This window comes from Gobio gobio (assembly GCF_949357685.1).
Source record: "Gobio gobio genome assembly, chromosome: 8".
Taxonomy (NCBI): domain Eukaryota; kingdom Metazoa; phylum Chordata; class Actinopteri; order Cypriniformes; family Gobionidae; genus Gobio; species Gobio gobio.
The window spans coordinates 35,361,889-35,384,867 of record NC_137114.1 but is presented as its reverse complement, the minus strand read 5'-3'; the positions used below and the strand labels follow the sequence as shown (position 1 = coordinate 35,384,867).

Genomic DNA, 22,979 nt, shown 5'->3' with positions numbered 1-22,979 from the left:
CAGAAAATACTTACTTGTTTCCCAGAAGACAAATTAAGTACAATTTACCTTCAAATTTAATACGTTTTAACCTCCCGGCTCTTATACTGCCTTCACTTGCCCTCGGAATTATCGTAAATGCGAGTTTCCTAGGTAAAAATTGCACATGAATGGCCTCCCATTTAGATTTTTTCAATTTCCGATAGCACTTCTGCCTACCTCTAGCGTGACCTTTCCAACGTGGTTATGTAATCCGTGGCGCGCTCCATTATATGGAGAAAAATCCAGGAATGTTTTCCTCAAAAATCTTAATTTCTTTTCGACTGAAGAAAGAAAGTAATGAACATCTTGGATGAGATGGGGGTGAGTAAATTATCAGGACATTTTCATTTGGAAGTGAACTAATCTTTTAATGCATCATGTTCCCTTCTGGAGCATCAGCGAATATTTGAACCTTTTTTAATAATCGAGTTTGAGTGTATGTTTGTTAATCACGTTTTACTGAAAATTAAGTGTTACCAAGCTAGTTGGCCCAAAATGATCTGCACACTTAAGTCACATGTGAAATAGATGAATGTCATTGCATCAGAACAGCAGTTATTAACAAAAGTAAAACAGAGGATGTCTTAAGATGTTCTCTTTTGAAAGTCAGTGTTTTACATCTGTTGTGAACTTTTATCTTCTAAAGTGTAGGAAACTCAGAAGTGAAAACCAGGAGACTTCGGGATCGCGTTCAAACAGAAGTTATTCTTTTAATGAGAACTCTCTGTGCTGCAGGTCATCCGAAAACTCTAACTTAAGAAGTTGTACATTGTGTTTTATCTACATTTTAGGGGGAGGGATTATACAGCAGGGGAGGAGACATTCAAACAAAGGAATGCATATGTTGTGTAGGTAACTGTATAGGTAAAAGGACACACCTCAGACATAACGGTGTCACCCGTCCAGAATCAATCAGCATAACAGTGTCATTCAAATGCATAGATGATAATTCAATCACTCGGGGGCTCCAAGAGCCATTAAAGACAAATGGTGCTCATTTTACTTACAATGAAGAGAACAGGAAACTGGCCTGCAAGATTTGCAGAGCAGACTAATTCATCTGATATCATCATTTTTACCTTAAATGCTAAATACAATGTACTTTCTTAAATTTGTAATCCCACACACCACTCAATCTGTTTGGTTAAACAGTATTGTCACAGTCTATAAAAGTCAAAACAAATGACTAAAGGATTTTTTTTTTAAAACAGCCATTCCTAGAACAGTGGTTCCTAAAGCCAATTTCTGAAGCAGCTTCTTTAACATCGCACATTTTGTACGTTTCCCTAATCAAACTTAAGTCATCAGCTCATTAGTAGAGACTCAAATACTTGAAATGGGTATCAGACAGAAGTTTCAGCAAATAAAAAAATGACAAGGCACATTCAATTTTTTTTTCTTTAATTTAACAGTTTCAAAGCAGGCAAGAGTGTGAAAACCTTGCAAATGGAATCACATCTTTGATATTGTGGAGTCCCAGAATGCACTGCAGGTACCTTTCAAAGCCCATCCCAAAACCGCCATGTGGAACGGAGCCAAACTCTCTCAGCTGCAGATACCTTTCAATCACAAAGATGTTCACTCAGGGGGCGTTTACACGACACCACTTTATATGCGTTTTGGCCTTTCATTTACACAACAGTGTTTTGAGGGCCTGAAAACGCAAACTTTTGAAAACAGGTTTTAAAGTGCAAGTTTTTGAAAACAATACCATTATCGTTTAACATAAATGTGTGAAAATGTGTTCAGTCTATAGGTGCATAGTGTTTCTTTACAAAATGACATCGCCAACAACTGGCCTGATATGAAAAATACGTTTCAGATTAGAATAAAAATGTGGGTGAGCTGCAAAAATTGTTCTTTTGAACCTACCATTCATACGTGTCCTTCAAACCAGCCCTGTGATAAGAGGAAAAACATGCAGGAGAATGAGGAGATGACAGTGAATAGAGGCTAATAATACAACTGTGAAAAAGTGCATCATCTGGAAAGCATCACTTTCTTATTTGGGTGCCGGATTTGTGTACAAAATTCATATAAGATAGTTATATCAAATAGGGATGCCACAATTCTCAATATAATATTGAACCGTTTGGTACGGCCTTCACGGTTCAATACGCGCCTGTGAATTGCGGTTTTTCGGTTTTGCATTTAATTAAGTATTTTTCTACAAATTCTATCATTTGCCTCCATCCCAATATACTGAACAACGTGACATACATTCACATCATACGTTAGTGGTAGAGTTATACTCACGGAACACTATAGTTATTCACAATCAAGAAAGTTCATTATTTGCATGCTTTTTAAAGCCTTGCCGGCTCATTCGCGTGCATATTTTAACATGCGCTTCTCCGAGCGCGCGCACTAAACGCATGTCAAACAAGTGATTACTGGACTAAGTAGTCTTACTGCGCTAATACTGTCAAATACACACAAGGTTAATATAAACACAGTCGGTTATGTCTAAAGTGAAAGTAAAATCGGCGTGTGTCTGTATATCAGATGCACGGAGGTCTTAAATTGAAAGCAGCGCAGCCTACTGAACATGCTGTCCTTAAAGGGACAGTTCACCTCTAAAATTATGTCATTATTTACTCACTCTAATATTGTTCCAAACCTGTATTCATTTCTCATTTTTGAGTGAACTATCCATTTAATGTTAATACAACAACAAAAGACAAAGAGAAAATCACTCACTGCTCTTGACTGAAAAACTTTAATACAGTAGCTTTAATAAGAATCAAAGTATATTTTATAGTGAAGTCTATGTAGTGTTTTATTTTTACATTTATTCATTCAATTTCATACTTAAATGCTGCTGTACAGCTCTGAGCTACCAGTGTAAATCTTTATATATATATATATATTTATTTTATATTATACAATACACTAGGAATGTGTAACATTTTTTTTTTAAAGTAAAGTTTTAAGTTTAAGTAAGGTTTTTCAATTATTTTAAGTAAAATAAGTATTGCAATTAAAAAATAGTCTTTTTTCTCCTTAACCTCTTGCTGTTCCTGTCGCTTAAGAATAGAATAGCAAAAAACTGATGTGACAAGCCATCAGAACCGAACCGAACCGAGGTATGTATTGAACCGTGGACTAACCGTATTGTTGCATCCCTAATATCAAACTATAAAAAGTTTTTTTTTTTACATTCTAACATACAGATAAACAGATGTGATTACTGCGCTGTTTACAGTAAGCTTTTTAATAGTTTCCCTATTCAAATCTGCACTGAATGATCATCTCTGACAGTTGCGCCACGTCTCACAGCTTTTTCATTGTCGCACTCGAGACCCAGCCTTCTTTTCCATTCATCAGCGCTGTGGCTCTGCAGTTGGATACTATTACGCGAGTTTCATGTCAGAATGCTCTTAAGACCAAACACACATTCTGTTTGATCAGCCGTTATGCCGGTCACTCAGACGTCAAAAAGATGTTGTCAAATTGAACAGATAGTGAACTAAAGCGCTTCTCATTATGTGGGCGAATGAAGACAATGACGCAGAGTTTAAAGATAATTTCCGATGACTGACATCACAGAATTTACAGGTATTTTGGTGTTGATGTGTAAACGTTCTCTTTCCGGTAAAGGCCAGAATGCTGTTGCTTGTGTGAACTGCATATTCGTGTATTTACCGGTAAAGTAATTCCAGTAATTTTATAGTAATTTACCGGTATTGATAATGTCTTAAACCATTACAGCATATATTATATTTTATTACAATGTAGAGGAATTATTTTCTAAATTCTTACTGTGCTAGCCGTTGGCTCAGAAGTTCTAGTCTCTCTTCTCTCAGGGATCCACCACAAAGCTCCCCGACTCCAGGCACCAAGAGGTCTACGGCAGCTGCCTGTCCAAAAAAATCATCAGGAATGATTGAATGAGCAGTGAGGCGCATGGAGGTGAGGAAAAGAAAGAAGAATCAGGCCTCATGGACACGCTGAATTCAAAAATACCAAGATTTCAAAACATCTTTACACCATTTGATTTTTAGCATTTACTCCATAGGCTTCACACACAAAATATAATCATATTTAACATTTTTACTCATATTAGCTGGTCTATAAAAAAATCCTGAGAAACTCATGGCAGGGCCACATGTAGAAAAGACTGAAGAGCTCATTCTTACAGTGTGCTTGGGTTGGTCATGGTTGTCTCGGGCATAGAAAGGCTTCAGCTCAAAGGGATAGTTAATGACAAACACTGGGACGTTTCCACAGTGTTTCACTAGGAACTTCTCATGTTCTGTCTGAAGATCACAGCCCCACTAATGTAAAGCATATGTCAAAGACAAAGACAGAATAGATACTCTTAAAACAATATTATATTCCTTCTATATATTAGGCAATAAATATCGCACTACCACTGAAAAGTTTGGGTTGGCAGGATTTAAAAAAAATTACTTATGCTCACCAATTTGATAAAAAATAAAGTCAAAATATTGTGAAATATTATTACAATTTAAATAACTCTTTTCTATATATATATATATATATATATATATATATATATATATATATATATATATATATATATATATATATATATATATATATATATATATATATATATATATATATATATATATATATATATATATATATATATATATATATATATATATATATATATATATATATATATATATATATATATATATATATATATATATATATATATATAAATGTAATTTATTCCTGTGATGCAAAGCTGAATTTTCAGCACAATTTCTGATTATTATCAATGTTGAAAACTGCCTGTTTGTGCTGCCTCTTATTTTTATGGATATCATTTGTAACTTTATATTGTCACTTGTAATCAATTAAATGCATCTTTGCTGAATAAAATTGTAAATTTCTTATTGACCCCATACTTTTAAATGATAATGTGCATTATTTTACTTTACACATTTCATATATAGTGCATCTCTATGTATAGTAACTATTTAAAACACAAACAAATGCTGTAATTTACTTGCCTCTGTACTGAATGTAAAGTTCTGTGAACTGCTCTGTAGAATGTCTATCGCCTCAGTGTAAGAAATGCTGTAGAAAGCAAATATAAGACGATTTAAAAGAGTGTAATAAAAATATATGGTTCACACACAGAGCTCAGTTACACATCACAAATTACAATTCATTCATTCATTCATTCTTTTAGAGAATTCTTACTTGTAACAACTTATAATCAGCCTAATCTTAAGCTCAAGGCCTATTTTGAAAAGTAAAAGGACCAAAAATTGGTAAAAGCAGACTGAATTGAAATATAATACGTACACATTAAATTTTCTTTTTAACATGAGATCCACTTGGTCCTGAGGATGTTTAAAAGAGTTGAAACAGAGTTTATCACAGCCATTATGGTAGAGAAACTCAGAATGCTCTCCTTGTATAAGAAACAATAGTATTGTGTGTCATACCCTGTGTCCCGGTGCCATATATTTGTGAAATAACTCTACATCCTCTGCGCAATGGGACAGCACATGCTCCGTGGTAACCTTGAATAAACTCTCCATTACCTGGAGAATAAGAAACAAGCAATTCAAGTTTATGTACACCAGTGTTGGCATGTGCCCCATCAGATTTTAAGCCAAATGGATTTGAATGCAGCTTCCAAATGACACAAAAAACAAACACATTTTCACATTTGATAATTAACCCTTTGAAGAGTACGCTAACATCAGAACGTTCAGTGCATCACGTTATCATCTGAATAAATTCAAATGTGTGTTTGCGCTTTGGCTGGTGCTGAGCCAGAGACGGACATGCTCAGCGCTCGTCATATATATACACTGTTCAGTGTTTTCAACCATACAATATTTATTTTATGTTTCTGACATTAAAATAAAGATGAGTACTAGCAAAAACATGTATAGTTTGTAAAATATACACTGATGTCCATGGAAGCAGAAATAATCCTTTCAAATATAATTTGACTGTGTTTTATTGACATCTGATATTCCACACTATTCTAGTTTACTCTAATTTTAGAATATTGTAGGTAAAAATGAATAGTGCTCCAAAGTAGTTGTCTTTTGGTAGATTTCTTAGTTAGCTTTCTTAGCTAAAATGCGTCACAGCCTATAGGCGATTCGTGCAGAGCCATTGTTTTTCGCATTTTTCTAACATTTGAGCACCTGCCCCATAGAAACTCAAAGCACATTCCTGTATACACTGGATTGATTTTAATACATTTTATGTGCACCAAGCACTAGGAAAATACAAGTATCAGATCAAGACTCATTATCGGCAGGTACTCAATATTCAATTACTTGGATAGGAATGGGGGCACAAAAAACTTGATCGGGACAGTCCTACTGATTACGTAATGCGTTACCCCCAACACTGATGTCAACTGGTGTACACAGTATCAAATCAATTTAAAATGTAATCAGTTGCTTGATTGTGCATGTAATTCAATGAGTGAGGAGTAGTGAGTTTTCTACCTTCATCAGGTCGTCTAGTGACTCAGTGAAGGCAATCTCTGCCTCTACCATGTAAAACTCTGCCAAGTGTCTTCTGCTTTGAGAGTTCTCCGCTCTGAACGTAGGACCGAATGTGTACACTGCTGAAAAAGCCCTACAACAGACAACCAGCAATCACAAAGTAGTTTAGTGTTCACTTTTAGCTAAAGGTTCTCATAAAGCTACAGATCTGATTAATCATAAATACATTTTGTATCGACTATTCAATGCCACAATTTTAAAAATTATTTTCATTGGGGGCTTTTCTCAGCAAATACTGGCAATACAACAATTAAACTCCCCCTCATCATTCCCTTGGGTCATTTTGATCCAAAATTAATTCTTAATGATTATTTAAGAATTCCATTTGAAGGTGGATTACACACAAACAAAAAAATGATCAAATCCTTCCCTCGTGGGTCAATCTGACCCCCATAGGAATGAATGGAATGTAAGGATTTTTTTTTTTATTTGTCCAAAAAATAAATAAAAAACCTGATACAATCCAGAACAGACACATAAAAATGAAGGCATGATGAGACTATAAAACATCCCCAATGCAGAACACACTCAAATGCACACACACACACACACACACACACACACACACACACACACACACACACACACACACACACACACACACACACACACACACACACACACACACACACACACACACACACACACACACACACACACACACACACACACACACACACACACACACACACACACACACACACACATTAAAATTAATGAGAGGCCATATAACGGGGGCAGTGTTTTTTTTTTTCAAATTAAAATCAATCAGTTAGATCTGAACACATTTACAATGCAGAACCCCCACCCCAAACCCACACAAAAGTAAAATAAATGGTGAAATTATAACGGTATTTTTTTTATTCTGAATTAAAATAAGCATTTTTAAACAAATACTCTCAAATTACATATTCTTCAAGGTTTTACTTCCCCCAAGCTGTCCACCTTACTAATTAGAATTTTTACAATATCTGACACTTCAGTATATATAGAAAAAACTTAAGAAATTGTCAAATTTACAACTAAAAAAATGCTAAAAAATATTTTGTAATGTCTAGATACCTGCATGCATATTGAAGAAAAAAAATCAGATTGAAACTCTTTTGAACCCAGGGGAAGAGCTAATTTGCTCCATATAGAGCTATAAGGCCATCTAGTGGCAAGAGTCATGAAATATGCTTTATTGTTTTTTTTCCAAAAGAGTTGGCAGAGACTAGCCTGGTCCTACCAGACTCTCGTACATTCCATTTGTACAGAGAGTCTGGCCACTCTCCATTGACAAGTGTTTACTTCCTTGAAGGCGGGAACTCTGTTGAAGTATAAAACTACTGGATCTGCCAAGAGCCACTCTGGATCTGCCATAACCAATCGCTATAACGCTTGGTCGTGACGTATGTCATGCGCCATTCGCCTTTATTTCTCACATGGAAGTCCGTAAAAATAAATGTGCAGCCACCTCAGTGATAAAACCTTGTGCATTCAGATTGTGATTTATTCACGATTGAGGGGAGAGTTTTGTGAATGGGAACGCGCTGCTCACGTGGTCCATAACATGATTGTATACTGTAAATAAAAAATCATATGCTTGGTATGATAAGAATAAATACTGCCGTAAATAACGGCCCAATTCAAATGTTTACGTGCTTTTCTTCCTTTTATTTTTTGAGTGGTGATGAAATATATTGCTCTTGTAAATACTTGCCAGCATTTAAAGAAATACAAGTCTAGAAACGCATCCAAATTACAGCGAAGCGCAACCTTACGGTGCTCTGCAGTGGTCAAAAATGATATAAAAAGTGAATTTTTGAAGTGATATATTCTTGAAAACTCAGAGATGTGGTTTCGGACAGCAATTAAATTACCACACGACCTTGGTCTTTGTCAAAACCAGTAGGTAAGTCGGCTGGGGATTTTTACGCGGGTGGTGGGAGACGGGCGGCAATAAAATCACTGACTAGCCCCTGTAAATGATGACAATTCATTCCGACCGCACGCAAAACAATTACCGGGGCTTCAGCAAACTCCTTCACCACTAACGGAGCGAGCTGGAAAATCAAACTTTTCCCAGGACACAACATCATGGCCACCAAAAAAACTCAGCAAAGATAGTTCTTGCTCCGGCCTTAACTTCTGGATATTCGGCAGCGGTGCCACAACGGAATGAATGCCTTGGCTCGCATCTTTTCTCCGCCACCATTACCGAACTACAACTCAAACTAGCGCACAACATCAACGTCATTGTTCTCAGTCACTCCCTCTGTTCACTAATTGGACCGGTAAAAATTTGTTCGGAGAAAACCTAAGACTATACCGCAGTCCCAGATGGAGTACTGAAGGAAAATGAAAATTGAGCGGAAGTACGTAGGAGGGCGGAGCTCGGCTAGGCAGAGACACCCAATGTAAGATATTTTGAGCTGAATTTACAGGGTTATGCATGAAATTGTGAGTTATTTTTTAATTTAAGTTGAAAGAATGTGAAGATGTGCTTAAATTATTATTTATTTATTAACAAAATCTAGTCATTTAAAGGTAAATTTAAAAAAAGCAACAACAAAAAAATGTAATTAAAAATATTTTCAAAATGAAATGAAATAAGCTTTCTGGACAAATGCATAGGTATAAAAATTTTATAATTTTAGGGCTTGAGGTGATTTTGACCTGCAAGAGAAGGATTTGTTACCAAGTTCAAGGGAAAGATGAGTACATAAAACTAAGATCAACTTTTGAATATTGATACATGGTGTGTGTGCAGCCAAATTTTGACTTTACCCTGCCATCACCTCCAGGTGCAGCTGTCCTGAGACTGTTAGATAAGCTGGCACTGAGAAGAAATGTGGGTTTGGATCATCTGAGTCATTTTTATCACCTGCAGGCTTCAGAGAACACAAAGTATGATCAGTTACCCTAGATTCAAGTAGGAATTAAAAGTACTCATATACCACATTTTGAAACAATATAATTTAGCTTGTTGCTACATCTCACAATTCACTTTAACGAAGCAATACATACTAAAATGTACAAATGATCTAAATCTGAGACGCACCTCAACTTGGAAGAGTTCTCCAGCTCCCTCACAGTCATTTGAGGTGATTATTGGTGTGTGAATCTGCACAAAACCGTTATCCTATAACAACAATTAACACAATGAATCTACAAGAGAGGTGTTCACATACAAGCTACGTGATAATTATATTTTAATTAATTTGCAGGTATAAATTATACAGATTAAAATTTTTATAGAATTAATTAAAGAATGATAATTTAGTCAGAATGAACATAAGGTCTCATTAGAAAATGTTAGTTAATACATTACGTAACATTAGAGGTGCAGTAAGCGATTTCTCAGAAACACTGTTGATATTTGAAATCAACCCACAAAAAACGCACGCCCCAGCTTGATTGTTTCGCCCCCAAAATGCACAAACATGCAATGCAACAGTGGATGTCTTTTTATCATAGCTGAAGCGCAGCAAAATAATGCTTCGCGAAAAATAAAGCGAAGATGACGTACAAACGAAAGGAAGCACAATAAATGAACATACAGTACACAGGAGTATATACAAGCAAGAGTTGGTTGTTAGTTGTTTGATTAAAAAAAAAAATCAAGTGATGTTACGGCTGAAGCGGCAAGCTTCTTTGATTGTAATTGCGTTCTGTTGCATTGCAGTGCACAGCACAGCTGATTTGCGCTTGCGTGACAAATCAACGCGTAACTAACACATAAACATGGACAGATTGGTCTACGTTCAGAAATATGCGAGAATGCACTTCCTGCACACACATGCACTGTTTGTGATATTACAGTCTGAACGAAATATTTTAAATAATTACTTCCCGCATTATAAGTGCCGACCTTACGGTAAAATTTTGCACAAAGCAAGCTGAAATTCAGTTCCTGAAAATATAGATACTTGGAAGTCCTTGTATCAATACAATATCCCCACACAAAATATTGCGATACTATGCTGTATTGATTTTTTCCCCCACCCCTAATTGTTAGTCACCAGAAGCTCCAGACAAACATTGACCCTCAAAACCATCCTGTTACTACAGCTAACATTACAACAACAGCATATCTTGGTTCTGTGAAACATCAAACATCAACACCAATGTTACAGACATATGGAGCAGAAACAACGCAACCTATGCATCCATTTTCCGACCTTCCCAGTTCGGTCTCTCCAGCACTAGAAAGCTTTTCTAATATTAAAGGAACACGCCGACTTTTTGGGTCTTTAGCTTATTGACCATATACCCCAGAGTTAGATAAGTCCATACATACCATTCTCATCTCTGTGCTTACGCAGTGCCTGAAAATAGGCTAACTTCCTTCAACATAACCAACGTGACAACCTACTTGCACAGAGAGTGTGCTGGGGCCTATTTTCAGGCGCTGCGTAATATCATTGTGCCGCTGCACTCATGGTACGGCAGCAAAGTTCCTTGATTATTACGCAGGAATGAGAGTATAGTTCCAAGCCAAATCAGTATAGAAAATCGCAATTTTTTATTTCCCGCCGGTCTTAGTTAGTACACGATGTAACTATACAGATCCAGGGTATATACAGAACTTCTCAAGTTGAATTTAATACCTTTTACTACCTTTTTTAATACCTTAAAAATATTTTTTAATACCAGCGCGACTTCAAGCTGCAACTATAGTAGCGTAAATTAAATATCTTTCCAAATGGAATAACATATTGCATCACAATGTAACGAGGTCATTTTAACTTAACATCAACTGCCCACAGAGATGAGAATAGAAATAAAGACAGAAGAGGAAGGAGACATCTTCTTCATAGTTCGTGCAGTGTACAGAGGAAAACGAGAGCAATTTTCACGGCGCAATATAGATTTTTTTTCTTTTTCGTTTTAAATCATGAAGGCGAGTCAGTGGATATCACACAAAAACGCAATGTGCACGAGAGTCGGTGAAGTCTCAAACCAAGTCAATTATTCACTACAGAAAGTGAAAGTAAAATCTGACAAGCTTTCGGCGCATATTCTCACAGAGACAAGAGAGATCTCTTTATTTATATAAATCGGCTTTAACATATGCTGATAACGTATAGCCTATAACTGTCTGAATTTATATTCTTAATATTTCTCTTGTGGCCCATATTGTGAAACAAATTAGAAGAGAAGTATAGGCCCATTTCGTGTTAAACAAGTTGTTTTTGAAATAAAGCTGCTCTTACTTTCTGATAATACTGATATTATTGTAGTGTTCTGACATGTTATAGACTGATAATCATTTTAATTATAGGCCTATAATTCCTTGTTTAATTGGGCAAAATGTATTTAAATAATGAGGAGTAAGCTAGTCTATCTATTCTTTTATTATGCAGCGTCGGTTATGCATTGATGCATTATGAAATTATCACGGGGCAAATTAAATGTAATATCAATTTAATAATAAAAGTAGGACTACCCTAATAATAATAATATTCATTTATATACATAAATTGTAAATGCTAAATCCTCTTGATATCGATAGCTGATGCATTTGATAGACTATCTCTCTCTTTGGCTTTACATCGCATGCGATCTACTCGTACAGTGTGAGCCCAGCTCACAGCACCTCAGCTCGCAATGTAGCGGTGGTGATAGGGCATAGCGTCTGCTGTCCGACGTCTGTCACGCACCTGTTGATGAAGCTGCTAGGACTAACGTTACTGCTGGCAGTGGTTTGAATCGGGAGAGCAGTCGGGGTTGAGGGCAAAGCAGTGGAGGTTGAGGTCGTTGATGCATCCGTAGCGCAGAACATTGATAATGGAAGCTGCTCGCTACGTCCTCGCATCCTAGCTACGTCCGCGCATCCTAGCATGGTGGCTGCTATATGATTACATATGCGATTTGACGCCATTCACCCCCAACCAGGTTATATTAATTGTCTTCTTGCAGACGTGGCAATAAGCCTCGCGGCTGTTGCAAACTACTGGCCTAAGCCAGTCTTTAAATCGTGAGTCCTCCAGCCAGAGGTCCGAGAACTTGCATTTCCCCATGCTTTAATTACTGAATGGAAGCGAGCTCGCGTACATGTTTGGCAGCAGCCAGCCGGGTACCCAGTTTGTTTCAGCGCTGCGCGCGAATGAACACCAACTCATATGATATCGCGCAGGTCCTACTCTCAACACATAAATAAATGCACGCGAATTTTAGAAAAAAAAAGGCCTGTACTTAACACAAATTGAAAATGTATCTAAAAAAAAATTGGGCTCGAAAATTTAATACCTCGTCAGATGACGTTTACTACTTTTTACTACTTTTTAATGCCCTTAATTTTGGCTAATTTCATTTACTACCTTTTACTACCTTGAGATCACAACATGTAAATAGGAAAATGTTAGCGTTATTTTGTCACTTATTGAGCAGTAGGCTAGATGGAGCCGTTTACCTCCAGTCTTTGTGCTAAGCTAGGCTAGCGGTGGGTGCGTCAGACAGAGTTATGGCACGCATGGAGATGAGCATGGTATGTATGGAGGACTTATCTAACTCTGGGGTAGTGCTGTAACGATTTGACAAAAAAAAAAAACCTTGATTAATTGAACATTTTACCTCGATTACAATTAATGAACGATTATTTTTTAATTTTTTGCCCTCATAAGGTTTTAGAGTAAGTTCCTTTTAAGGTTTGTACTGAAAATATTTTCTGCTATTAAAAGGTGGAATTTTTTTTTCTAATGAAAAAGTGCATTTCTTTGTGATTTTAAAATACTTGAAGGAAACGGTTCACTTTAAGCAGTTATTGTCTATGGGGCAGATTTCTGTTTGTTGTACATCAGATACAGATAAATTAGCACAGTAGGCCTACATTACATTTATTTGAATGCATTAATGAGAGTGATTGTGTGTGTGAATTAGTCATGCCGTCTCTATTAATTATGAAGCTGTGGTTTGTACTTACTTTAAAGGTATTAAAACGTATGCCTATAAAGGTTGAGTTTCTAAACTACTTTAGTGACTTTACTTTAGTCACAGGACAGCATTGACACTGCGTTTCTGCGCTGCTCTCTGCGCGCGAGCTTCACGTGATGTGCAAGCTACTGTCTGAGTGCTCGTTTGTCACCATATATCAGGCATTAGTTGAACATAATACACATCTGATGGTCGAAACTCCGTTTAATGTTCAAACGGGCAGGGCTTAACCCACATATAAATGACAAGCTTTGTGAGGACGCAGGTGAAAGTGATCTGCATTCAGGGCGCGCACGCGTTGTCAGAGACGCGGCACGGCTCGGCTCGTTACAGAAAAAAGCTGAGCACTGAACGGAGAAGTTTTCCGTATTGTTGTTTTTGAATAGTGCACAATCGCTTTAAATGTTCAAACTAGCAAGCCTTTAAACGCATGTACTTGACAAACTTTATGAGCACGAAAGTGAACTTGATCTGGCATCGGGGCTTGCGCGCGCCGTCTGTGTGTGTCAGCGCGTAGGCTATAAGAACAGCAATTAACTGACCTGTATAAACTGTGTAAAACATGCAGTTTCTATAGTGATTCTGGCCATCTATAAACAAAGATAACTGCTCCCGCATCTCTTTGTGTGCCTGCAAACTGCACTTGATGTGACTGATGGGGTGGAGTCATGTGAAAACCGAAATAGCCGACATGGGAAAAATACGTAGGTTAGAGGTTCTGAATGTCGGTTTCGATTATTTTTCGATTAATCATACAGTCCTACTCTGGGGGATACGGTGAATAAGCTAAAGTCCCCGAAAGTCGGCATGTTCCTTTAACATTAAAACTCTTGCCATTATTAACCCTTATTTTTCCAGTGATATTCCTCTGACTTATTCTCTTTTGTAATGTCTCTCAGCCATCTCTTTCTACAGTCTTTCTTCAAATCTAGTGGATACCCCCCTACTTCTGATTGTCTCCCTCTCCCTCCTCCCCATAATGAGTGGCCACGCCCCCTACTGCTGATTGGCTACACGTGTGTTGTGGTGCTTGGTCCAATCCGCTTTGAACAGCCTTTTTCAAAAAATCGTTTACTGCACCTTTAGCTATCAATGAGCAATACATTTGTTACAGTATTTACTGATCTTTGTTAATGTTAATACAAATGCTTTTTAAACTGTTCGTTGTTAGCTCATGTTAGTTCAGGTACATAACATCATATTAACAGATACAGATTTTGATTTCATTGTTTGGATTCTCAAGTGTTGTTAGTTCATGTTTACTAATGTTGTTAACCAATGTTAACAAATGAAAATTAATTGTAACGTATATGGAATATATAAAGTAGGGCTGGGTAAAAAAATATTGATTTCTCGATTTTAATCGATTCTCATTTTCACCAACCGATATTGATTCTTAAATCCCAAGAATCGACTAGTAATCCTGTTTTCACTTGATGAATTAAAGCGACATTGTAGCGCGCCTCCCATCCAATAAATCGCAATAATCTTTGTGCTTTGTTACTATTGATAAGAAATGAAGTCTCAGATTTCAAATTACGCCCTTTTTATTATGAAATTCAAAAACAAATACCGTTTTGGTGCTGTGGCTTGAGATCGCTCTGGTGCAGCTCAGCTGAAGAGAAGCGCCATATGAACTGAGCTTATCTTCCACCTTAATACCAGTTACAGCGCAAAATAAACATGAATGAGCATCTGAAAGTGTGTTAAAAGATAGAGTAAAGCTTCCAGAAAAACGTATTATGTCACATGGAATCGCTCACTGTTTCAACCGCGAAAAGACGTCAGTAAAACAGAAACGCGTAACGTCACATTTACCTCAGAAAAACCATATTTAGTGTCCATAAACTCATTAGTGAGCTAGAAAAATGAACTCCAGAGAGGAGCATTTTGATAATATGCACCATATTACATAGTCATTATTATTTTTAATAATATTCAATATTTAATGCATGTTTGAATAAATCTGGCAAGTTATGACAGCCACCATTTAAATGTTTATATTTCATATAACTTTATTATTATAAAAAAAATTAAGTGTTTGTATACAAATCAGTTCATTTTTAACTTTGATATTATAGCTTCAAGGCTAATAGCCTTGAACTAACTCCCATAGTTTACAGCATTAGTTAAGTTTTGTTTTCCTTGAGAAAATTTGCCATGTATTACACCTGATATACATCCAAAATAACTGATATTGAATCGAATCTAAAACGAATCGCAAGCTTGAGAAACGAAATCGAATCGTGAAATTTGTGTCAATACCCAGCCCTAATATAAAGTATAAACACTTCCATTCCAAACTTTGTGATCAGTAAGATATAAAGAAATCAATACTTTTATTCAGCAAGGCTGCATCAAATTGAACACATGACAGTAAAGACATTAATGTCACCAGAGATTTCCATTTCAAATAAAAACTTTATAATCATTATATGTCATGGTTTCCACAAAAATATTAATCAGCACAGCTGTTTTCAACACTGATAATAATAAGAAATGTTTCTTGAGCAGCAAATCAGCACTGAAGACTGGAGTAATGATGCTGAAAATTCAGCTTTAATATCATAGGAATAAATTACATTTTAAAATTTACTAAAATAGAAACCAGTAATTTTAAATTGTAATCATATTAGCAATAATCACATCAGAGACATGTTTCAAAAACATTTTGACAAATCTTACTGACCCCAAACTTTTGAACGATTGTGTGTTTATAGTGACTTTAATACCCTGAAGAATGACTGGATAGCAGTTGTCGCCTCACTGCGTATCCTGAGCAGGGAGCTGAAGGCGTTTGTTCTGCATCTGAGGTGAGGAAACTGCCTGACGTACTCCACAGAATGACGATCCTTGATCTTAAAAGGAAAGTCCTAGAGCAGACATACAGGGTCAATATAGCAAGTGTGACCTATTCATGACTTTTTATGAATCACTTTTCATCAGTTTTATCTGACTGATTCAATTTCGATGTAAAGACTCACCAGAGGATTGCATTCTCCAACCACTTCAATGCTCTGAGCTTGTAACTCCAGATTCTGTCTCTTATTTGGGCTCTTCTCTAAGGTGCCAGTGATGTCAACAGCACAGCCAAATGTGAGGTCTCTTGACAAGAAGGGAGGATATATAAAGAATACATATCTACAGTGGCCAAAAAAAGTATTTAAACACGTAAAATTGTCATTTTCTTATTTATCCGCACAGTCAAGCAAAGCCGAAGCACAACTAAAACGATGTTCTTCCGCAAAATGCATGCAGTTCGGATTTTGAACCGCTAGAGGGCCAAAAGTTACTTGGTGTACCTTTAAATTGGAACAGCATATTTTGTTTCATTTAAAACCTCATTTTGTGAAATATGTTTAAAAAGCATGCTTGTGCTTGAATCTCATTAAAATAAATGTCACTTGGATTGTTATTTTAATGCAATGACATTCATACATCTTTGTGAGGCTCAACTTAAGTGTCCAAATAACCTTTGAAGTCGCTGTATATATCAAGACTTTCATGACATTTGAAATATAATTCATATTCTTTCAAGTTCAGTGTTAAAAACACAAATTGCACATGAACAGAATAGCACCTGGTGTTCAGGTGTGAGCTGGCAACAACCTGTAGAGGTTGCAATGAACTTCCATCGGTCACATGTAAGAAGAGGTTGTCTTTCTGTGGCCTGACGGATCGAACCCAGCCCTGCAGGAACAGGATACATGTTAACATACGGAATGACCACATGTTTATTTAACTCTTTTCACCCTCACTACATAAATTTGTCCATTAACGATCTCCAAACGTATATAGCAGTGTTGTTGTAATATCATTGAGATACTTTAGCATTTATTAATATTTTAATTGTTTTTTATTGTAATATTTTCTGTTTTCATTTTAGTTAAAGTTATATAAATTATATCTATATATTTTTTTATTTTAGTACATCAAGTTAAACTAAATTAAATTGAGAAATGCTGCACTGTTAAAGGCACAATATGCAAGATGTTTGGATTAAAATATCCAAAAACCACTAGAACAAAGTTATACATGTTGTTGCCTTGTGTACTTACATTATCCCAAATGTTTCCAAGAATGTTTAAATCCAGAGAAATAAGCAATTTTATCCAGGACACAGACCGTGTCCGTGCGTCACCTATTAATGACATCATACCCGCATTACCCTGGGTCCAAGCCTCAACTCGTTTCACTTGAGAATACCATCGACGGCCGTTTATGAGCGCTATGTTTTTCATATTAAACATCAAACATTTAAAAAAGTTTGACATTTTAAATACAGTCTACACAACAGTCTCTGTGCTCACTTTATTAGATATTCACTAGATATTAAAGTTTTATCGATTTATAAAAGATGAATCACTGTCTGGCCATCTGGAATTTTGGTATGGAGATAAAGGTTATGATTATAATTTTCGTTTGTAGAATTACACCACATTGTGTGTGTATATTAGCACCATTTGTTGTTTTTCTTGTAGTATGAGAGCGTTTGGACCCGGAAGCGCAGCCACGTGACGTCAGACTTAAGGATAGCTCAACACAGTTAGTCTATTGTTTAAATCTCGTTGTCTTGATTTACCGCAATTACCATGTTTCCCCATGCCTAATATCGATCTAGCTTACTGCAGTGTGCAGCTGTGTGCCAGTGTCTCATAGTAGCCACCGAGCAAACTCACAGAGTAGCATTATAACATAACTTTCAATACACTCAAACGTATAAATTATGATAAAACAGCGCTGCGTTACCCCACATACGCATGAGCGGAAAAAGCAGAAGTGGTCGTCTGCGGCATAATAAAAGGTCTGTGAAATTAAGGTGTCATCAAGCTATGCTTTAGTATTGAATAAGCGACCTCTAGCGGGGAAAAATACATATTGTGGCTTTGCTAACATTTAATATATTTCAAGAAAAGAAATAAAAAATGCTTTTAATTTGGTAACACTTTATTTTAAGGTGACGTAGTAACACATTACCACCTACACTTACTGTAGTAATAACAGTCAATTATGCATAATTACAAGTGACTAACCCTAAACCAAACCATAACTCTATAGCAAGTAAATGTAATTATTAATTAATATTACTCAGTACTTATTTGAGGAAGTACAACGTAACTACGTCACCATAAAATATTTAATTTGAGTTAACTATAATTAATTACCATGGTTTATACAAAAGTCACCAACCAAAAAAAGTGATTTCAACCACATCTCAAATTATATATTTTCTGTTGATAGAATTGTGTGAGGTAAATGACACTTTAAACATTTTGGATTAGAAATGACTTGTTAGTATGCTTCCTAAATAATCACAAATAATATTCTAAATGTGTGCATAACTTCACAGGTTGATTGGAAATGTAAAATAATATAATATTATGCCAACAATTAATATTTACCTTGATCTAATATTTAATTCCTGCTCGTTGCTGACATACTGTAACAATTATACTACGTTTGAAGAAAAAAAATGTATTAGGATGGTAGTGATGGATGAATGGTAGTGATGGAACAGATCGAAAATATCGAAATGGATTTAGTTACTCTGTATGTGCATACAGCATATGAAATAATTAATAATATTGTAATAATAAAAAGTGATGTCTAGGTCTGATCCAATAAAATCAATACATGAAAGTCCAAATAGCAAAAATAAATGATTGTAAAAATGTTTAAAAAAAAAAGTTGTATGTGATCTTCACAAAGGGAATGCGAAATAAACCGTTAGCTTAAATAAAATGTACCCAAGTTGAAGAAACACCTAATATTTTGGGACAGTGTTCTTACCTGTATTCTAACATGTGATCCAGTCTCTTTGCTTGCGAGCGCATCGGATACTCTCGTCTTCTTGGACAACATGCGAATGCAGTGTCGTTGAAAGAATTTTGAGCTACATCTGCAGAATAATGATGTGGTGAAAGCAGGAATCCGCTGTAATGTGAGCGACATCATGACAAACGAGTGTGAGCGGAGAGATTCAACACTGCGTTAGGGTGTTCTCTGCTTCTTCCGCTTTGTATGATGGTACCGTTCACGACGTGAACTTCACGTACAATAAATGCGATATAATGTTATTTTTTATAATATATGTTGATAAAACTCATGCACTTCTACAACAGCTCGACTGGTTATTGTCGTCGGTCTCTGTTTTGACATTCACATTGCTCTCCACGCGCTTCCTGGAATCGAATCAACGTCATAGGCAACGTAACATGTACGTAGCATCCCATTGGTTAATCTTTGAAATGCGCAGCTGATGCGCAGTAGATTAGTACGGGTCGAATAATTTAAAGGAATCGATTAAAAAATGCATGAATTACATATTACATTCCAGTAGGGCCACATGTAGCCACATATGGCTTATGGCTTTTTATTACGATTTTATTTCATACAGTGATTACTGTCCTTGAAATGTCGCGGCTGAACAAACAAAAAGATCATACTAGTCAATGATAGCAACACGTTTGACAGGAAAATGTTCACAATTTAAATCTCCCAGAAAGCAGCAAGTCGTACAATAACAAAACAGTCTTTAAAGACTTTTATAAAGGTCAGCAGCAGTGCTTTAGTCATTTTAGTCATTTTCAGGTAGGTTTAGGGTGAGGTGTAAAAACTTTCCAGGAGAATGAAGTTTTGCAGAGGATGCAGATGAGCAGCATAGATTATCCAAGTTTAAACTATCTTGCTGGGAATGCTTTTCAAGACAGCACTTTTACTTTTAAGATTCATTTGAAATGTTTAAACAAAAAATCCTATCCTATAGCCTATATCATTTTTTACAGGTATGCTTGATTTCTTTCAAATCCATATCAAGTAATCATAAAATACTGGAATGGTCATCATGGCAATTTATGGCTCATAAAAAATAAAATAAAAAGCAAACAAACATGATGCATGAAGCCATTTCATGTAAATTATAAAGCAATAAACTATACAAATCACCAGGGTTAAGCTGAGGTTCACTCGGTTCCACTGAATCTTTTTATTTATTTAAAATAATTATATGGCACTTAGAATTTCTTTCTGTAGTAGTAGACATTGTAGATTCACATTCACACGAAACCATATATTTTCCTCTAGGTGGCGCTGTAACTCCGTCAGTCCGCTATGCAGGGAGTCACCAGAGCAGACATTCACAAGACAAATCTATTTAATTACTTATTTATTAGCTCAGCATCTTCAGGAATGAATTATTAATGCAGGTTTAGGGTCTCTATGGACTGCATCTCACCAAAGGCAATGCTAATGTTATTTTTACAGCATGTTATATAATTGTATTTATCTGTGCCTTTGTTTGCTTTTGGTGAAATTCAATTTTACAGCAGATTTGATGAATCTGTGACGCATTAGCTAATGTTTTAACCAACAGAAAAGGATTATAACTGTCAGCTGTTCGCTCCTTTCAGCGATAGGCCTATTTATTTCAAATTCCAACACCGTTATATTATCTGTCTGCATTTATGCAAATGATAAAGAGAGACATTCTGTAGTCAAGTTCAGGGCATCGTTATTTCTCTGTTTCTTGGCCTCAATCAATATGTGATTAACCAACACAAACATGGATCTTGTTTTAAAAGCTGGGAGCTCAGCAGTGTCCTCGACTCTCTCCTGACTGACTCTACAAGCCTATTGACCCTTAATTCAAGCGGCTTATCATCAATTCATCCGCAGCTCACGTTATGCATGTGCACCGTAAGCAGCATTGATTTCACGTCACGCTGCTCGTTTACTTCTGATGAAGCCAAAATAGTGATGTCATCTGAGGGAAAGACTTTAAATGCATCTCGCCCCAAACCTGACAGTGATCAAAACAGCGCCTGTTGAGAAGCCTTTGTAACCCCAGCGTTTGATGATGTTCTATTGTCCACTGCGCTGACACTGTCTGTGTCTGCGCGTTTTGTCCTTAAGCACAAACAAGTGTACACAAAAAGAATAAGAATAAAAAGGAATGGGTTTTGAATGTAGTAACATATTAAATGACTACAAGATTGAAGTTTTAAGGCCCCATGAAGACAAAATTGGAGTTTTGTTATAGCTTTGAGATGGTCCGATATCATATACTCTCTTAAGTAATTACTCCACGACCGCTAAGTAGTAGGTCATTCGGGTACTTTTTGACTATTCTTTTATGAAAACTCTGAATTCGTACTTCTTTTGTCAGATAGGCCTACGGTTTTTCACCAACTACACTCACCTAAAGGATTATTAGGAACACCTGTTCAATTTCTCATTAATGCAATTATCTAATCAACCAATCACATGGCAGTTGCTTCAATGCATTTAGGGGTGTGGTCCTGGTCAAGACAATCTCCTGAACTCCAAACTGAATGTCAGAATGGGAAAGAAAGGGGATTTAAGCAATTTTGAGCATGGCATGGTTGTTGGTGCCAGACGGGCCGGTCTGAGTATTTCACAATCTGCTCAGTTACTGGGATTTTCACGCACAACTATTTCTAGGGTTTACAAAGAATGTTGTGAAAAAGGAAAAACATCCAGTATGCGGCACTCCTGTGGGCGAAAATGCCTTGTTGATGCTAGAGGTCAGAGGAGAATGGGCCGATTGATTCAAGCTGATAGAAGAGCAACTTTGACTGAAATAACCACTTGTTACAACCGAGGTTTGCAGCAAAGCATTTCGTCGCTGTCTGATGAAAACCACGTGTGTCCATTTTGCAGATTTTTTTTATTTTTCGACGGATTGAATGTCCAGGTTCATTTCCGTATACAGTATGCTTCTCATATCTAAATGGCCAATGAAAAGTTGTGAAATCATGTCATCTGATTTTCACGTATATCCATTTGGTGTCAAAGCTGTCAATCAAGCCGCGTATCTCCCGCCCTGTGGAAGCATCTCGCCAGTCTCGTGAAGTTTCATCGAAGCTCAGCACTGGATTGCCGAAAGTACGACATTGAAGCTCTCCACAGTTTAATTCTAATCTAGTTCTTCACAGATTAGTTTGCTTGCTAGGATGTAAATAAACTCGGTCTCATTGATAAGATTCAAACTTTTTTTTTCTTAGTCAAACTGATCAAATTATAGCCTGTAATGCTACTGGCATGATTGTCACTAGAACATGCCTCACTCATACTGCTATCACCGCTTGCCAGAGGCTGAGAATGTCCAGCACGTATTCCTCTGTCAATATGAAAACGCGACTTGGCCATTCTAATTAATGATCGGAAGAACACGTATCGACCACCATTACTGTAAAATATGCACGTATGTCCATTTAAACTCAATTTTGGTCAAATGTGGATTATATCATTACACTGGCAAGAATATGGTTACATGTAAAGATGCCGTACCAAGTATGACAACGCTACATTCAACTGCTTTTGAAATACAGTGTTTTTTTCACTTCCTGAAAAGTAACCGTTTTGGACATACGTGAGTTTCATCAGGCAGCGACGATTTGTGAAGCCACAACATGCACAACCTTGAGGCGGATGGGCTACAACAGCAGAAGACCCCACCGGGTACCACTCATCTCCACTACAAATAGGAAAAAGAGGCTACAATTT

The 22,979-nt window shown here is 36.5% G+C and overlaps 1 protein-coding gene across 1 annotated transcript; it reads right to left on the bottom strand.

Annotated features, from left to right (window-relative positions):
• Positions 1-707: 707 nt before the first annotated feature.
• nars2 (asparaginyl-tRNA synthetase 2, mitochondrial) lies at positions 708-19,685 on the bottom strand. Its single transcript, XM_079823981.1, has 14 exons — positions 19,245-19,685; positions 17,035-17,144; positions 16,439-16,559; positions 16,187-16,327; positions 9,580-9,660; positions 9,306-9,409; positions 6,477-6,609; positions 5,451-5,549; positions 5,308-5,345; positions 5,010-5,076; positions 4,161-4,298; positions 3,784-3,881; positions 1,894-1,920; positions 708-1,580 (listed from the first exon to the last, which is right to left on the bottom strand). The coding sequence occupies exons 1-14, from the start codon at positions 19,407-19,409 to the stop codon at positions 1,436-1,438; spliced, it is 1,467 nt and encodes a 488-aa protein (XP_079680107.1). The 5' UTR covers positions 19,410-19,685; the 3' UTR covers positions 708-1,435.
• Positions 19,686-22,979: the final 3,294 nt, after the last annotated feature.

What these genes read in the sequence shown, in the direction of transcription:
- nars2 (XM_079823981.1), bottom strand. Translation starts at nt 19,409, where the DNA reads ATGATGTCGCTCACATTACAGCGGATTCCTGCTTTCACCACATCATTA. An exon ending in GATCACATGTTAGAATACAG is followed by an intron (nt 17,145 to 19,244) that starts GTAAGAACACTG and finishes CTGTTCCTGCAG; the next exon opens with GGCTGGGTTCGATCCGTCAG. An exon ending in CTGAGCCAACGGCTAGCACA is followed by an intron (nt 1,921 to 3,783) that starts GTAAGAATTTAG and finishes CTCTTATCACAG; the next exon opens with GGCTGGTTTGAAGGACACGT.